Source organism: Camellia sinensis, chromosome 5 (genome assembly GCF_055761805.1).
Source record: "Camellia sinensis isolate YWXY chromosome 5, ASM5576180v1, whole genome shotgun sequence".
In the NCBI taxonomy this organism is placed as follows: Eukaryota; Viridiplantae; Streptophyta; class Magnoliopsida; order Ericales; family Theaceae; genus Camellia; species Camellia sinensis.
Window position 1 is genome coordinate 79657572 of NC_138965.1, and position 19910 is coordinate 79677481.

The window sequence follows — 19910 nt, forward strand, 5'->3', positions numbered from 1 at the left end:
TAGCCTTTATAAATTATATATATATATATATATGTATCTATTTTAATTTATATATTATATATTGCCTTTATAACTTTATGTGTATTTATTTATATATTATATTTATTGAATTAATGTTATTATGTTAGTTTTTGTTAACAAATAAAAATATATATATAAAAATTTGCTGTGTCCCCTGTCGTGCTTGTGTTCCCATTTTTTGGAAATGGCCATGTCTTGTGTCCGTGTCCGTGTCCATACCTGTGTTCGTAGCCCCTTATGTTACAGTGAGTTAAACCAAACTTTTGATATTTTTTAGATGAATATACTCTTTAACACTATATAACACACCCAACAACACTTTGTCTCAATTTTCTGCCAGTCCTTCTCCTAAAACCTCTTCCTCTCCATAATTCATCAAACACTAAACAAATAGCATCCAGTAGTAACACAAGCTCAAACAAGAAGGAAATCACATCCAATAGCCAGCAATCACAAAACTTGAGTGATGTGTACTACTAGTGTGGCATGAGAGCTCTTGAGAACTGCATTCACAGAGAATAATACTGGAAGATGTTTGGGATGCATGAACTTCATGATAAGCATTCATCAAACTAACTAATATATATATAATGGGTTTTTTTGTTTTTTGTTTTATTATTTTTTTTATTTTAAAAAATCACGGACACGACAAACTCAGTGCCATAGCAATGTTGGAAACGGGGACACGCCATTTGGGGCGTCCCTTTTTTTTTTTTTTTGGGTGTGGGACATAGTGGGACACGGCAAGGGACACGGAAGAGAAGAAAGAGAGAAGAGAGGAGTGACCTAGTATTTGCCCTAATCAGATGAGACGACGAACTCGACGACCTTCGAGGCTCCGAGCTTTAAGCTTCGACCTTCAGTCGACCTACGACGAGCTTCGATGACCTTTGATGCCTTCGATCAAGTTTCAATGTTTTTATCTCTTTGTCACTTTGCCTATCTCTCTCTCTCTTTCTAGAAGCTTTGAGTCATATATATATATACATATATATAACGTAGAATATTATATAGCCTTTATAGATTATATATATCTATTTTAATTTATATATATTGTAAATTGTATATTTATATTGCCTTTATAAATTTATGTGTATTTATTTATATATTATATTTATTGAATTAATGTTATTATTGCTGGAAATTTGTGTTAATGCATATAATAAGATAGTGGCATATGATAGTGGTGTTGGTGGTAGATAGTGGCATGTATAGAATATGATAGTGGTGTTGGTGGTAGATAGTGGCATGTATAGAATATGATAGTGGTGTTGGTGGTAGATAGTGACATGTATATAATATGATAGTGGTAGATAGTGGTAATATATAATATGTAAGTGGCATATAATGGGTTATAATGATGTTTGTAATATCTCCTATATAAGGAGTGTCATTTGGTCTTGTAAAATAAGAAGTTTTGAATATAACATAAATATATTCCTTCTTCCTCATATTTTCGGAGTTCTTCTTCCTCATATTTTCTAAGTTGGTATCAGAGCTACAAAAAACACAGCAGCCCTAAAACCGTCATAGCCATGTCGGAAGTCACGTCAGAAACCACTTCAACCCCTGCCGCTGCCATTCCGGTGAAAACGTCCAACTCCCACTCTGTCCAAATCACCACCATCCGCCTAAATGGTGATAATTTTCTCCGCTGGTCACAATCTGTCCGGATGTATATCCGTGGGCAAGGAAAGATCGGTTACATCACTGGTGACAAGAAGGCTCCTGCTGTTAATGATCCGCTGTTCGACAGTTGGGACGCTGAAAACTCCATGGTTATGACATGGTTGGTCAATTCCATGGAGGAGGATATAAGCTCTAATTACATGTGCTATCCTACTGCACAAGAATTGTGGGATAATGTTAGTCAGATGTATTCTGACCTAGGAAATCAATCTCAAGTTTTCGAATTAACTTTGAAGTTGGGAGAGATTCGTCAAGGAGATGATTCCGTCACCAAATATTTCAATTCGTTGAAAAGGTTGTGGCAGGATCTTGACATCTTCAACACATACGAATGGAAATCGGTTGACGACTGCAACCACCACAAGAAAACTGTGGAAGACAGCCGTATTTACAAGTTTCTTGCCGGCCTCAACATTGAGTTCGATGAAGTGCGAGGAAGAATTATTGGCAGACCTCCTCTCCCATCCATTGGCGAAGTATTTGCCGAAGTCAGAAGGGAAGAGAGCCGAAGGAGCGTCATGCTTAAGAAAAAAGGTACTGGTGAATCAATTGAAATTTCTGCTTTAATTAGCGATGCTGCGGCCAACAAGGCTGCAAATTACCAGCGCAGGTTTGATGATAAGCCACGGGTTTGGTGTGATTTTTGCAACAAGCCTCGCCATACACGCGAAACGTGTTGGAAGATCCATGGCAAACCTGTCAACTGGAAAAGCAGCAAACAAGGAGAGAAGAATTGTGGCTTTCCTACCGCTAATGAAGCCGATTCAGGTCCCTTCAACAAAGAGCAGATTGATCAACTCTTAAAGCTGATAAAATCCAACTCCTCATCCGGTACTCCTAGTGTTTTGTTGGCACAAACAGGTAGAAATCCTAAAGCCTTCTCTTGCCTAAACTTCTCTCCGTGGATCATAGATTCCGGTGCCTCCGATCACATGACTAGTTTTTCCCATTTATTTAGTACCTATTTCCCTTGTTCTGGTCATGACAAAATCAGAATAGCCGATGGTAGTTTTTCACCTATTGCAGGAAAAGGATTTATTAAACTAACTGAGAAAATTAATCTCAATGCTGTTCTTCACGTCCCCAACTTAGCCTGTAACCTTTTGTCTGTCAGTAAACTATCTAAGGATTCTAATTGTCGTGTTACATTTTTTGAATCCCATTGTGAATTTCAGGACCAGAACTCGGGGATGATGATTGGGCGTGCTAGGATGCTTGAAGGTCTTTACTACTTTGATGAAGTACCTGTTAGTAATAAAAAAGCTCAGAGCTTTAATAGTACTAGTTCAATCTCTGTTCGAGAAAAAATAATGCTATGGCACTATAGGCTAGGACATCCTAGTTTTCTTTATCTGAAACATTTATTTCCAGAATTATTTAAAGGGATTGATTGTTCTTCTTTTCATTGTGAAAGTTGCATTTTTGTAAAATTTCATCGCTCTACTTATTTGCCAAAACCTTACCAGGCTTCCAAACCTTTTTATTTGATTCATAGTGATGTTTGGGGCCCTTCTAAAATCACTACTCTTTCTGGTAAAAGATGGGTTGTTACATTTATTGATGACCATACCCGCTTATGTTGGATTTATTTGATGAATAAAAAATCTGATGTGAAAAATTTATTCACAAATTTTTACAATATGATTGAAAACCAATTTCAAACCAAAATTGGTATTTTACATTCTGATAATGGAACAGAATATTTCAATGAGCAGTTGGGTGAGTTTTTGGAAAAAAATGGGATTTTTCATCAATCTACATGTCGGGATACCCCTCAACAAAATGGCATTGCAGAACGAAAAAATAAACATCTACTTGAAGTAGCACGTGCTATAATGTTTTACATGCATGTTCCTAAATATTTATGGGGTGAAGCAATTTTAACAGCCTCTTATTTGATAAACAGGATGCCTACAAAGGTGTTAACATACAAAACACCTTTCGATTGTCTCAAAACTTTTTTTCCTAACACGAGGTTGTTTTCTGATTTACCCGCCAAAGTTTTTGGATGTACTGCCTATGTTCATGTTCCTAGTCAATTTCGTTCAAAACTTGACCCCCGTGCTATAAAATGTGTTTTTTTGGGTTATTCCTCAAACAAAAAGGGGTATAAGTGTTTCGATCCTCAAACCAAGAAATTTCATGTGAGTATGGATGTGTCATTTGTGGAAACAAAATCCTATTTCCCCAACACTTCTCTTCAGGGGGAGACAAGTGGAGTAGAAGACCGTTTTTGGGATATTTCTATCCCGCTCCCCAATGTCATTTATCCTACACAAAAACCACATCTGTCTGATAATGATCACTTAGGAGAACCAAGTTCTATAGTGCCTAGTCAAGAAGATTCTTGTTTAGGGGGAGAAGTACTACAAAATGATCTAAATCCTGAGCTTCAGGTTTATACTAGGAAGCGATTTCATCTGAGGAATAATGACCCGAATGTCCATCCTAATGACCCGAATGTCCACCCGAGTTCTGGCATCGAAATTTTAGGTAATCCTATTCCTTCTATTTCCGACCTTGATGTTCCTATAGCAATAAGGAAAGGTGTCCGAAATTGCATTAAACATCCTATTGCAAATTACCTCTCCTATCAAAGACTGTCTAAAAACCATAGAGCTTTCACATCTAGGATTTCACACTTGTTTGTTCCAAGGAATATACAGGAAGCATTGGATGATCCGAATTGGAAATTAGCAGTCATGGAGGAGATGAATGCTTTAAGGAGAAGTGGTACTTGGGAGATAGTTGATCTACCCAAAGACAAGAAAACAGTTGGGTGTAAATGGGTGTTTACGATAAAATGTAACGCAGATGGAAGCGTTGAGAGATACAAGGCGAGACTGGTGGCTAAAGGTTTCACTCAAACTTATGGGATCGACTATCAGGAGACGTTTGCTCCTGTTGCTAAAATAAATTCCATCAGAGTACTGTTATCTCTTGCAGTAAATTCAGATTGGCCTCTACATCAACTTGACATTAAAAATGCATTTCTCAATGGTGATCTTGAAGAGGAGGTGTTCATGAGCCTACCGCCGGGATTTGAGCAGAGACTTGGAAGCGACAGAGTATGCAGATTGAACAAGTCATTATACGGACTCAAACAATCACCAAGAGCGTGGTTTGAACGCTTTGGGAAGGCAGTTATCAGTTGTGGCTTCTCGCAGAGTCAAGCAGATCACACAATGTTTTATAAACATTCAAAAAACAGTAAAATTGCAATTTTGATTGTTTATGTTGATGACATCATTTTAACTGGTAATGATGAAGCAGAGTTAGCAGCCCTCAAAGAAAAACTCGCAAAAGAATTTCACATTAAGGATCTGGGAGCCCTCAAGTATTTTCTCGGAATGGAATTTGCAAGATCCAAGGAAGGTATATTCGTTAATCAGAGAAAATATGTTCTTGATCTCCTTGGAGAAACAGGTATGCTTGGTTGTAAGATGGTGGAGACTCCGATCGAGCCTAACTTGAAGTTACAAGCTGCTAAGGCTGAAGAAGTCAAAGAGAGGGAACAATATCAGCGACTTGTCGGGAAATTGATTTACTTGTCTCATACGCGGCCTGATATTGCCTTTGCAGTCAGCATGGTAAGTCAGTTCATGCACTCACCAGGGGCAGAGCACTTTGAGGCCGTTTATAAGATCTTAAGATATTTGAAAGGAACTCCAGGGAGAGGCTTACTGTTCAAGAAACATGGACATCTTCAAGTTGAAGTATACACAGATGCAGACTGGGCAGGAAGTGTTACAGACAGGAGATCAACATCCGGATACTGCTCCTTTGTAGGTGGGAACCTAGTTACATGGCGGAGTAAAAAACAGAATGTGGTAGCTAGAAGTAGTGCAGAAGCAGAGTTCAGAGCTGTTGCCCATGGAATCTGTGAAGTAATGTGGATTAAAAGAATTCTTGAAGAATTAAAGCTTTCTCACCCGACACCTATGAAGGTCTATTGTGACAACAAAGCAGCTATATCTATAGCTCATAATCCAATTCTACATGATCGCACAAAACATATAGAAGTGGATAAACATTTCATCAAGGAGAAAATCAATGCTGGCATAATCTGTATGACCTACCTTCCAACAGGTGAACAATTAGCTGATGTGCTTACGAAGGGACTACACAAGAAGCAATTTGATAAGCTGACTAGCAAGCTGGCTATGGAAGATATCTTCAAACCAGCTTGAGGGGGAGTGCTGGAAATTTGTGTTAATGCATATAATAAGATAGTGGCATATGATAGTGGTGTTGGTGGTAGATAGTGGCATGTATAGAATATGATAGTGGTGTTGGTGGTAGATAGTGGCATGTATAGAATATGATAGTGGTGTTGGTGGTAGATAGTGGCATGTATATAATATGATAGTGGTAGATAGTGGTAATATATAATATGTAAGTGGCATATAATGGGTTATAATGATGTTTGTAATATCTCCTATATAAGGAGTGTCATTTGGTCTTGTAAAATAAGAAGTTTTGAATATAACATAAATATATTCCTTCTTCCTCATATTTTCGGAGTTCTTCTTCCTCATATTTTCTAAGTATTATGTTAGTTTTTGTTAACAAATAAAAATATATGTATAAAAATTTGCCGTGTTCCCTGTCATGCCTGTTTAGAAATGGCCATGTCCTGTGTCCGTGTCCATACCTGTGTCTGTAGCCCCTTACGTTATAGTGAGTTAAACCAAACTTTCAACATTTTTTAGATGAATATGCTCTTTAACACTAAATAACACACCCAACAACACTTCGTCTCAATTTTCTGCCAATCCTTCTCCCAAAACCTCTTCCTCTCCATAATTCATCAAACACTAAACAAATAGCATCCGGTAGTAACACAAGCTCAAACAAGAAGGAAATCACATCCGTAGCCAGCAATCACAAAACTTGAGTGATGTGTACTACTAGTGTGGCATGAGAGCTCTTTCAAGAACTGCATTCACAGAGAATAATACTGGAAGGAGATGTTTGGGATGCGTGAACTTCATGATAAACATTCATCAAACTAACATATATATATATATATATATAATATGAGTTTTTTTTTTTGTTTTATTATTGTTTTTTTTTATTTATAAATATTCTTTTTACAAAAATATATTTACAACGAATATTTAAAAAAAAAAAAATAGTTGATGAATGCTTATATATAAAAAAATTAAAAACAATAATAACGGCATTGTAAATATATAGAGTGTTGACGGGTATTTTCGTTTAAAAAATGTCAAAAGTTTGTTTTAACTCATGATGCAGAAAAGGAAGGGGTCAAAGTGAAAAACACGGATGTAGTTTAGGGATTAAAGTGATACTTCTCAATAGTTTAGGGGGTTTATTTGTACGCTTTTTATAGTTTAGGAGGAGGTCAAAGTGATGTTTCTCAGTAGTTTATAGGGTCTCTGCGTAAATAACCCAAGTAACAATTAAGACAAAGTATTTGGCCTTTTTGTCCATACATATTTAAGATTACAATTTTTAGCTTGAGAAAATCTCACTTTATTGACCATATAAGTTGAAAAGTCAAATAAATTATTGATAATTTAAAATTGCAACCAAACACCATTAATTTTTTTTAAGCAAGTAAGTTAAGTTGACTCATGTGCTACCAAACAGGGCATTGTAATTAAGTGAGGGTACCACTGACACACGAACACACGCATGCACATACAAATTCTTTATTTATGTCTATTTGACTGAAAATTTTCTTCAGGATTTTTATGAGGCTACAGCAGAGATTGCTGATGCAGATGCTTGCATATCCCTTACACTTCGTTTGCTATCACTTGAAAGTAAAGGTTGCCTATATGTTGATGAGATTTATGTATTTGCTGACATTGTTGAGCCAGCTGATTCAGAAACTCAGGCTCCTCAGGTGGGAAACTATGCTGGAAGTTCTCTTATGGCCATGCTTGCCCCTACACTTTTGCAACTGTCTAAAACTGGAATTAACAGAAGAGCAGATGAATATTCTGATACAACAGAAAAAGGAGAGTCCATGGAACTTGGGTCAAGAGTAACTGATTCAAATAATATCGTAGATAAAATTCACCAGGAAGAAAGCATCGCTGCTCAGCAGAATGTGAAATTGCTGGAAGTGACTGAACCCAAGCCTCAATTCCCAATTCTGGCACAAGTTTCAGATCAAAGACATGATCCTGTTGCCAAAAATAATGTGCCAAATGATCACTTTGAGAGAGTCCTGGAACAGATTGTTTCTCGAGTAAGCAGAATAGAAGATGTCTGCTTGAGGTTCGAAGAAAACATGCTAAAGCCCATAAGTAGCATGGAGGCAAGGCTCCAGCGGGTAGAGCAGAAAATGGACATGCTCACCAAGAATTTCCAGTACTCTGGGTCGCGTTCTGGTGCAAGAATTTCTGCTTCTGCATTTTTATGCAACGGATCCAATTCTGTCTCCTTCTGTAATGAGGGAAGTGATTGTTCTGTTTGGGAGGCATTTGAATTGGAAAAGAAGGATATCCCTTGTGATGAGTTATCTAATCCACCTGAAGATATTTCTGTTTCAGTGAATGATACTCAGTTTCTCCCAAGTCTTGTGGTCACTGCCCCAGAGTTCTCATGTGGTGATGATGAGGAAAACAATGATGCTGTGGAACCATTAGATGATCGTCCACAAGAAAAAATGAAGCAAGCTTTGTCAATTGACGATGCTCTAGCTGCTGCACTTGCTGGCTTTTTATCTACGTCTAGTGTCCAGCCTTCTGATTATACCCAAACACTTGCAGTTAAAGCTCCTGATTTTACAATTGAGGAAAATGGTGATGAAGGAGAAGTAACCTCACTTGGTGCTCGAAGCGATGAACCTGTAGTTCCCCCCATCTTTTCCTATGAATCTAATGGACAGTGCATGAATGATTCAATTTCGACCTGCAGCAGCTCTCCTTCAATACTGGGTATGGGGCAAGTGATGGGAAATCCGGATGATGACTGCTTCAAGGAAACATCTCAAGGAGTTCATGGACACGACCAGTTGCATAAAGGGAATGCTAGTTGCAGTTCTCTGGGCACTAGTGCTAACTGTCTCACTTCTCAAGCTGAACATGGGGTACTAGCACAAACAGATGATTGTCAGACAGCTGTGTCAACTGGCAGAGAGGAAGCTAGCAATGGAATTAATATTCCTGTTTCTGAGAAAACTGACATTCTGAGACAGTTCCTTCAAAGTGAGACTAGCAGCAGCTCTGATGCTTTCCATGGAGGTGCTGTTGCGGGTGCTACAGATGTAGTAGAAGGGTCTAAAAAAGATGTGTTGCAAAATATTTTCGAATATCCATCCATTTCTTGTGTATTGGATTTTGAACTTCCTATCCTGGATGTGAAATTTGCTTCCTGGGAAACTTCCAGAATCAAGTCCCCTCTTGGAGGCCTTTTGTCTAGCATTCCTGAATTTGAGGTTGAAGCTCCGTGTGTCCAGCAAAGAGATAATACTGTAATTGGTGAGCAAAGTAACTTAATTCTTGTGGAAGATGGAGACCAAAACTGTCCTGCGACTAGTGACAGTCTTCTAGTGGATTGGGATGGTTACGATGTAAGAGAGATGTCTTCACATGTGGATGGTGAAGCCCTGCAGGATTTTTCTATATGCAACAAGCAAGAAAGGTATGAAAGTCTCATATAAGGCTGCTTTTGTCTATAACATTAACCGTATATCTGTATACAGTACTGGCCTAAAAGATGTTTATTGTTTTGTTCTCTAGTAATGGTTATCTATTTTGACACCAAAAGGATGAACTTCAAATCATTACCCTTTTCTTTTGACCATCCTGTGATCATGATGTTGCTACAAGTTTATGTTTACTCTCGAAGGTATTTGATCTTAAGAGTATTGTACCAAGTCTCAGGCGTTTGATGATGAGGTGTATATACGTGGATTGTATGAACTTTTTTTTTTTTTTTTTAAATTCATATTTTTTTATAATAATAATTATTAATAATTTTGTGTATGATCAGTTTGTGAATAGTAAGCACTTTATTTGACAGAATGAAAATGCACTGATTCAATGTTTACTTTCGAGGGGGGAAAAAAAACAAAAAACAAAATACACTCTACTAGGATGCTATGCTGGTAACGTTCTCTTCTTCCGTCCACATCTGTATTGCTTTATTGATGCGGATTAAGATATGGTCAGTGTCCTGTTCTGATGGTCCTAAAAGCGAGTCCGGATCTCTCCAGCCACTCTTTCCAGTTGTTCATCTGGGTGACGGTTCAAAATAGAGCCACGTCACCTTACAAAAAATGCATGGTTTAATTTGTTTCTTTAAACAAAAAAATTTCAAAACATACCCACACTCTGAATCATTCTCTTTTTCTCTGATCCTTCTCTCTCCCTCACTGCACGCATGGGTCACATCCCACCACACACACACACACACACACACACACACACACACACACACACACACACACACACACACTCTCTCTCTCTCTCTCTTCTAATAAAAAATTAGAAAAATTATTTTAATATTTTTCATTTTATTTTCATAATATATATAATTTTTAATTTTTAATTTTATAACTTAATATCATTGAAAATATACCTTTAAAATGAGATTAATATTAAATATATTTAATAAAAATTTAAAATAAATAAAAACTAATTATGATGTTTAGTTATGTTTTCAAATTATTATTTTTTAAATATAAAAATTAATTTGATAAAATAAACACATAAAAATCATATATTTTTAAAATTTTCAAAAACAATCTTCATTTCAAAAAAAATATATATATATATAAATAATGACTTTTAATTTAATTTTATTAACCAAGCGGGTTTATATTTTTTTTAAAGGAAATAAAAAAAATTTTATATTTGATTTTCACCTGTGCATAGATTAAATTTGTATTTTAAAGAAAGTAAAAAATTTACATCTATGCACAAAAGTCATTATATTCATATATTTTTTTGGAATGAAGATTATTTTTGAGAATTTAAAAAATATATGATTTTTGTGTGTTTATTTTCATCAAAATAATTTTTATATTTTAAAAATAATACTTTGAAAGCATAACTAAATATAGTAATTACTTTTTATTTATTTTAAATTTTTATTAAATATATTTAATATTAGTCTTATTTTAAAAGTATATTTTCAATGATATTAATTTTATAAAAAAGAAAATTTTATATTAAAAATTATATATATATTATGAAAATAAAATGAAAAAGTCAAAATATTTTTTTCATTTTTATTAGAAGTGTGATAGAGAGAGAGTATGTGTGATTTTATTTTATTTTTTTTGTTAGAAATGAGAGAGAGAGAGAGAGAGAGAGAGAGAGAGAGAGAGAGAGAGAGAGAGTGAGTGAGTGAGTGAGTGAGTGTGTGTGTGTGTCAATGAGAAAGGGACAGAGAGAGTGTCTGTGCTGTGAGTGTATGTCTTAGTAGGTGTGTATATTTTTTTTTATTATTATTTATTTAAAAAAACAAATCTGAGCTGTTTATTTATTCTAAGTGACGTGGCTCAATCTGAGCCATCGCCCGGAGTAATGGACGGAGATTCAAGCGGGAGAGCATCCGGACTCCCTAAAAGCAACCGTTTTACATAGTGACCAAACGGACCAAACCTAACCCTCCACTGGATAAGGAAATTGTTGGGTTGGTGATTTCACACATTTTCCAGTGAATGGGAAGTGATGAGGTTTTCAATAGAATACTCTGCTATTTAAGAATTGATAAATACAAATTCACCAAGCCAAATGGTTAATAAAGTATTTTTTTTTGTTTTTTTATTATTATTTTTTTATGAAAAAACTCTATGTGTACATAAAATTTATACACAAATTCTAAAAAATTGATGTGGCAATATTATTGTTATAAATAAAAACATATTTGATGTGTTTTTGTTTGAAATAAAAAGTCTATAATGAGTCATATTATTATATATTAAAATTATATATAATTTTTTTGTTTGTATAATATTATTATTTTTTATTTCGGATACTGGTAATGAAATTGATAAATACAGATTCATGAATTCATCAATTCAAGTGGTCGCGCTACTTTTTCTTTGGAGAGTATCTTTTTTTGGATATATTTTTTGAAAAATGTTTGAGATTTTTAAATGTTAGATTTATTTATTTTGATAATTTATTTAATTATGTTTTAATTTATTTAAAAGAGAAAAATAGAATTCAAAATTTATTTTGATGATTTATTTAATTATATTTTAATTAAAATTTATTTTGATGATTTATTTGAAAGAAAAAAATAAAATTTATTTTGATGATTTATATGAAAAAGAAAAATAGAATCAAAATTTGTTTTGTCTCATTATTTCTCACCTAAACTTTTGTCCTAAATGTTGTTAGAATGTATTTAATATTTGATTAAATCAGGAGTTCAAACAGCCCAAAACAAAGGTTCAAACAGACTAGCACAACAGCATGCCAAAAAGTTCAAAAGGTTCAAGTGGAAGATATTCAAATTAGTAATGATGGAAGTACAACAGCTATAAACGGCTATAAAGGTTCAAAAGGCCAAAAGGTTCAAAAGGTTCAAGTGAAAGATATTCAAATTTGTAATGATGGAGTGGAAGATATTCAAATTGGTAATGATGGAAGTACAACGGCTATAAATTTAAATGAATACAACGGCTATAAACGGCTATAATTTTCATTATATATACCAAAGCCTCTAATGTAAACAAGTTACAAAAAAAACCTGAAAATATTCTTTGATTTATAATCACTCACATCTATTCTCAGAAATTATACACTGAGCCTTATAGCTTTAAGCCCATCTTTCCTGTGTGAGATTTACAGAAAAATCAAAGTTTCATTTTTTGTATCTATCTTTGAGAGATAATTATTGTAAGCTTTCTTTGAAAGTAAAAATACCATTTCATCTTGTAAAAGTGTTGTAAACACTGTGTTCTTGAAATCTTGAGAGTGATTATGAATCACCTAAGATTTGCAAGGGTTTGGGCTTGTGAAGCCTGTGTAAAATCCGTGGAGGATTGCTCTATTTGTAAAGAGGTTGCTAGTACTCCTGTGAAGCTAGAAAATAGTGGCAAATCTCAAATGAAACTTGAGGAGTGGACGTAGGCCGAGTTGAAGCCGAACCACTATAAATTTGTTTGCCTCTCTCTCTCCCTTATCTCTTTATTTTATTTTAAATTGCCATAGCTATATTTTACATTTTTACTGTGTTAAAATCATTAACTCACATAGTTATTAAGACATTTGTTTTAATTATTTTTATTTCATTAATTATATTTATCTATTGTGCTAGTCATAATTTTTATTAGAGTATTATTAATTTTAATTGTAAAAACCTAATTTACCCCCCTCTTAGGTTGTCTTTTGGGTAACAATTGGTTTCAGAGCCTAGACTCTTGCTTTAGATTTAACCATCTGAGAGTTTCGATCCATGACAACCTTAGCTAACACTAGCACTACTGAAGAATAAGCCACCAATAGACCACCATTATTAGACGGAAACAACTATAATCATTGGAAAGATAAGAAGACCCTATTCCTACAAGCCACTGATTATGTTATGTAGATTATTGTCACCAAATGTCCAAAAATTCCTACCAAATTAATAGACATTATTAGTGTACCTAAACTAAAGATGAATGTGATGAGAGGGATCACAAATTATTGCAAGCCAATGTTAAAGGCAAACTCACCCTTGTTTGTGGATTAGACTCTAAGGAGTATAATAGAATTTCAAGTTGTGATTCGGTAAAAGAAATTTGGGACAAACTTGAAGTAACTTATGAAGGTACAAACCAAGTAAAGGAATCTCATATTGATATGCTTGTTCATAGTTATGAATTGTTTAAAATGAATTCTGATGAATCTATTTCAAGTATGTTTACTAAATTTACTGAAATTGTAAACTCTTTGAAATCTCTTGGCAAAACTTATACTAACAATGAGTTAGTAAGAAAAATTCTTAGGTGTTTACCAAAGAATTGGGAAGCAAAGGTCACCGTCATTATAGAAGCCAAAGATCTCTCCACACTTGGATTGGATGAGCTCATGGGTTCCCTTATGACTTATGAGATCACCATGAAAGGACATGAGGATGTTGAAAACAAAAAGAAAAGTGGAATTGCATTCAAAACCTCATAAAATAAAGAAGAACATGAAAACTCCAGTGAGGATGAAAGCTATGCCATATTTAGTAGAAATCTCAAAAAGCACTTCAAGAAAAACAATTATAGAGGAAGAAGATCTGTCAAGACAGAGTACAACAAAGATAACAAGAAAGAGTCTATTATTTGTTGTGAGTGCAAAAATTCTGGACATATGAAGATGGATTGTCCAAAATTGAAAAATCATGAAAAAGATTACAAAAGAAACAAAAAAGCCATGGTAGCAGCTTGGGGAGAAAGTGAAGATGAAAGCTCAAGTGATGAAATTAAAAATGAAGTAGCCAACTTATGTCTCATGGCTCTTGAAGATGAAAACTTTACTTAAGATGAAGTAACTACTCTTTATGAAGAACTTGAAAGTGCATTCCATAAACTGTCAAATGAATTTGGAAAAGTTTGTGCCAAAAATAATGTGCTGAAGAAATCTGTTGCATCTTTAGCTATTAATGTAGAAGAATTAAAGAAAGAAAAAATTGTTTTGAAAAATGATTTTGACACCATCTGCAATGAGAAAACTGCTTTACAAAACAATGTTGATGACTTAACAAAAACACTTGAAAATTTTGTAAAAGGTAGAGATAATCTTTACATGCTTCTTGGAAATCAAAGATGTGTTTTCAATAAGGCAGGCATTGGATATGACCGTATTAAAAAACTAAAGAGTCTTAATACAATTTTTAAAAATGCACCTCTCATGACTCACTCTCATATTACTTGTCATTATTGTAAAAAGAAAAGCCATTATATATCTTCTTGTCCATTCAAAAATAATATAAACATGAGAATTAAAAAGATTTGGATTGTTAAGGGATCTAACAAAATTAACCAAGAAGTACCCAAGAAACTATGGGTACTAAAAACCAACACTTGATTGTCATTTTGTAGGTTTGTTTTAAGTCCAAAGTTAAAGAAGGGAAGTGGTACCTTGATAGTGGATGTTCCAGACACATGACCGGAGATAGATTATTCTTTACTAAACTATCATCGAAAGATGGAGGATTTGTTACTTTTGGAGACAACAAGAAAGGAAAAATCATCGGTTTTGGTAGCATCGGTATTTCTCCTAACCTTTCTATTGAAAATGTTTTACTTGTTGATGGACTTAAGCATAACCTACTTAGAATTAGTTAATTATGTGATAAAGGTAATCGAGTTATTTTTGATAAATCACATTGCACAATTGAAAGCACAAATGATCATAAAGTTTTATTCGTTGGTAATCGTCATGATAATGTTTATGTTTTTCATCTTAATGATCTCTATGCTAGTGATGTTAAATGTTTATGGTTTAATAATGAAAATAGTTGGTTATGGCATAGAAGACTTGGTCATGCTCATATGGATTTAATTGCTAAACTTTTGAGAAAGGATTTGGTCATTGGACTTCTAAAAATTAAATTTGAAAAAGATCATCTTTATAGTGCTTGTCAACAAGGAAAACAAACTAAAACACCATTTAAATCAAAATCTCATATTTCCACAACTAGACCTTTACAACTATTGCATATGAATTTATTTGGTCTCTCAAGAACATCTAGTCTAGGTAGTAAACGTTATTGTCTTGTTATTGTTGATGATTATTCAAGATTTACATGGGTTATGTTTTTAGCACACCAAAATGAAACCTTTTCTTCTTTCACAAAACTCTGTCGTAGAATTTAAAATGAAAAAGGATTTCTTATTACTAATATTCAAACCGACCATGGTAGAGAACTTGAAAATGAGAAATTTGAATTGTTTTGTGATGAGCATGGTATTGGACATAATTTTTCAGCACCTAGAATCCCTCAACAAAATGGTGTAGTAGAAAGGAAGAATAGAACTTTAGAAGAGATGAGTAGAACAATACTTTGCGAAAATAATCTTTCTAAATATTTTTGGGTTGAAATCGTTCACACCGCATGCTATATTTTAAATCGTGCATTAATTAGACATATTCTCAAAAAGACTCCTTATGAACTTTGACATGATAGAAAACCGAACATTAGTCATTTGCATGTTTTTGGTTGTAAATGTTTTGTGCATAATGATGGTAAGGATAACTTAGGTAAATTTGATTCAAAATCTGATGAAACAATTTTTCTCGGCTATTCCTTAACTAGCAAAGCTTATCGTGTTTTTAATAAATGAACTCTTGTTATGGAAGAACCTATATATGTGGCATTTGATAAAACTAATATCTTTGCTCAAAAGCAAATTGTTAGTGATAATATAGATTTGGAACCAAATGTGGAAGATTCAAGTATCTACAAAGAAGAGAACCAACCATGCAAGTTGAGCAAAGAGATTGAACAACCTATTCTCCCACCTCAAAAAGAAGGAGGAAACAATGATGATTTCCCAAGAGAATGGAAGTTTGTTCATAATCATCCTAAGGATTTAATCCTAAGTGACCATATAAAAGGTATTGAAACTCGTTCTTCACTTAGAAATATTTATAGTAACTTGGCTTTTCTTCCACAGATTGAGCCTAAAAACTTTCAAGAAGCCGAATTCGATGAACATTGGATGATAGCTATGCATGAAGAGCTTAATTAATTTGAGAGAAACAAAGTGTGAGAATCTGTGCCAAAACCTAAAGATCATACCATTATCGGTACCAAATGGATCTTTCGAAACAAGCTTGATGAATTCGACACAATTATAAGAAACAAGGCTAGACTTGTTGCACAATGATACAATCAAGAAGAATGTATTGATTTTGACGAAACCTTTGCTCCGGTTGCTAAATTAGAAGCCATCCGTATGTTACTTGCATTTGCATGTTTTAGAGATTTTAAACTTTATCAAATGGATGTAAAAAGTGCATTTCTTAATGGTTTTATAAATGAGGAAGTTTATGTTAAACAACCCCCAGGTTTTGAAGATCATGCTTTTTCAAATCATGTTTTTAAACTATCAAAAGCTTTATATGGTTTGAAACAAGCACCTCGTGCATGGTATGAACGATTAAGTAAATTTTTGATTGATAATAATTTTTCAAGAGGAACGATTGACACAACACTTTTTGTTAAAACTAAAAATGATGATTCACTTATTGTGCAAATATATGTGGATGACATTATATTTGGTGCTACTAATGAAACCTTGTGTAAGGAATTTGCTAAGTGTATGCAAGGTGAGTTTGAGATGAGCATGATGGGAGAGCTAAATTATTTCCTTAGGGTTCAAATCAAACAATGTAAGGAAGAAATTTTTATCAACCAAGCTAAGTACACAAAAAAATTACTCAAAAAGTGTGGTATGTATGACTTAAAAATAGCTGAAACACCTATGAGCACATCCATTAAGCTAGACAAGGATGAAAAAGGTAAGTCCATTCATCAAACAAAATATCAAGGTATGATCGGCTCACTTCTTTATTTAACTGCAACTGACTCGATATTATGTTTAGTGTTTGTATGTGTGCTAGATATCAATCAAATCCTAAGGAATCATATCTCGGTGCTGTTAAAAGAATTTTTAGATATCTTGTTGGCACTCAAAATTTGGGACTGTTTTATCCTAGAGGTGTTGCATTTGATTTAATTAGTTACTCGGATGCCGACTTTGCCAGATGCAAACTTGATAGAAAAAGCACCAGTGGCACTTGTCACTTTCTTGGTAACTCATCAGTATCTTGGTTTAGCAAAAAGTAAAATTATGTTGTTTTATCAACGACCAAAGCTGAATATATAGCTTCCGGAAGTTGTTGTGCCTAAATACTTTGGATGAAACAACAATTGAAGGACTTTGATTTGCATTATGATCATATCCCTATTAAATGTGATAATACTAGTGCCATCAATTGAGCACCCCTTGCTCATCGGATCAAAAGATCAGCCTCTACTAAACCATGATATGATTTTTATTTACTTCATATGTTCATATTCCAATTTATTAATAAATCTTAAAATTTATTATGTGAAGCAAACAAATATAGACTATGTCATTTATTTTGGAACAATTTGATTTCATCATTTGCAAAATGTTTTGAATAGTGTACAAAACACAGTAAAATTGATTTTTACAATCATGAAAATCAATTTTATTCCAAATTAAACAACACAACCTTCACCTACTAGCATGCGTAAAGTTATATCAAATAAGCAAATAGCCTCATAGTTAGGGGCGCTCGTGGTTCGATTATGGCCGGGGAACCTCCAATTCGCTATCCGTTCGCCGGATTGACGGATTGGAAAAAATCAATCTGCATCCGTCTGCCAGATTGGTGGATGCGGATTAGTGGATTGGCAGATGGATACGAATCGGCTTGACGGTTTAAACTTTTACAAGTTTTAAACATAGTACAACAACTGGTCAACATTTTTTTTGGATAACAATCCAACTCAACATAACCAAAAGATTGTCAAGTAAATTGTCAAATACTAATAATAAATACATATAAGAAAACCATGCATTATCAAACCTATTTCATTACTTTTTTTTTTATTCAAAAACTATTTAATTTGATTTTTAAAAAAAATTGACAAAATTAAGCCTTATATTTTTCACAAAAAAATACCAAATATTAACACTTGCCATTTGATAAAAAGATTTTCAAATTGAAAACACAATAGAATATCTAAACTCTTTTTCAATTGAAAACACAAACAAAATAGCTACACAAATTGAAAACTAAAGTCCTACAAATTGCTAAGGGTGCTCGTGGTTTGGAGATTCGGTTGCGGTCAAAGGAATCTAAAGTCCGCCATCCATCCAAAACTAGGTAGATTGGAAAAAAATTAAGCCGCAGTAGTCCGCTCGTCATTGCGCATCTGTCTAAAATGTGGCAGATCGGTTCGGCTCGGATTGGTCGTTTTGAGCGGATCAAAATATTCGTTGAGCACCTCTACTCATGGTAGAATGCTAAGCATAGTAACGAAAAACACACACAAGCGGGATGCTAAAGTACAAAAACCTTACATATTTACTAAGCGGGATGCTAAAGTACAAAAACCTTACATATTTACTAATGTTCTGCGAACAACTACAAAACAAAGTTAGGAAATATTCATGATTTTATATACAATATCCTAATGCAATACATACACAAAATGCGACTAGAGATTTAGTTACTAAAACATGACATGTGAGTAATCTCAAGACATGAGGTGGCGCACAAAATCACAAAAGAATTAATTAAATTCACAGGTGCAAATGAGCCGAATCTAAATGCGTGAAATATAGATACAAAATATGGATATGATGAAAAATAAAATATGATGCTATATGCAAAATATGAAAAGTGAGTAAATAAAAAGGATAGAAAGAAATGGGATTGGAAGGTATACATAAAAAGAGGTAGAAAGATGTGGGGTAGGATTGGAAGATTATTACAACATAAACTGAGTCTAACAAATCAAATGAATAAGATAATTTTTTTTAAAAAAAGTTACTATTTGTTTGCCGATTACTATTCATTCGGCAAAGCACTATTCATCTGCCATAAATTATTCTGTCTGCTGTTGAGTGACTGCTCTATTTCGCCTGAAAAAACTTATTTTACGGGAGCACTATTTATTCGGTGGAGTGTTATTCATTGCCGGCAGTACTATTCACCGCGGCGGTTACTATTCATCATTCTCGGTCATTCTTCATCTTACTTGGCATTTTTCGTTTGCGTTACTATTCATCGTTGGAGGTACTATTCACCGTCAGGGTTGCTATTCACCGTCGGAGGTTACTATTCACTTCTGGTCACTATTCATTCGGGGAGGTCATATTTCTAATAAATTAGGTGGTTTCGATTGACCATTTAAAACAATAAATTACAACAGTCTACGTACAATAGTAAATTACAACGGGGTGATGCATCCTTCCCATTAAAGCAATAAATAAAGTGATAATTAAAGCAGTAAAGGAATTTAAACAAATTATATTACATTTTAAAATTTAAATGAAAGTTTAAAAAATTCATCTTTTTGAGAAATGACGAATTTTTTGATTTACAACCTTTGTTTTGATAATCCTGAAGGTAGTGGAATGTGTTCTCAATTCTCAGTCAAAAATTCAGAATTTCAGTTTTAATGGTGTTTGGTGTATTGGTAAAAAGGCAATAAAAAAAATGAAAAAAAAGGTTTGGTTCAGAAAAATA

General features: G+C 33.9%; 1 protein-coding gene across 1 annotated transcript in view; it reads left to right on the forward strand.

Moving 5' to 3' along the window:
• Window positions 1–9565, forward strand: part of LOC114280143 (40S ribosomal protein S27) — a 29907-nt gene extending 20342 nt beyond the window's left edge. The window contains exon 3 of the mRNA XM_028222485.2: window positions 7424–9565. Within this exon, the coding sequence (XP_028078286.2) occupies window positions 7424–9349 (1926 nt within the window). The 3' untranslated portion in view covers window positions 9350–9565. The remainder of the gene's footprint in view (window positions 1–7423) is intronic.
• Window positions 9566–19910: the final 10345 nt, after the last annotated feature.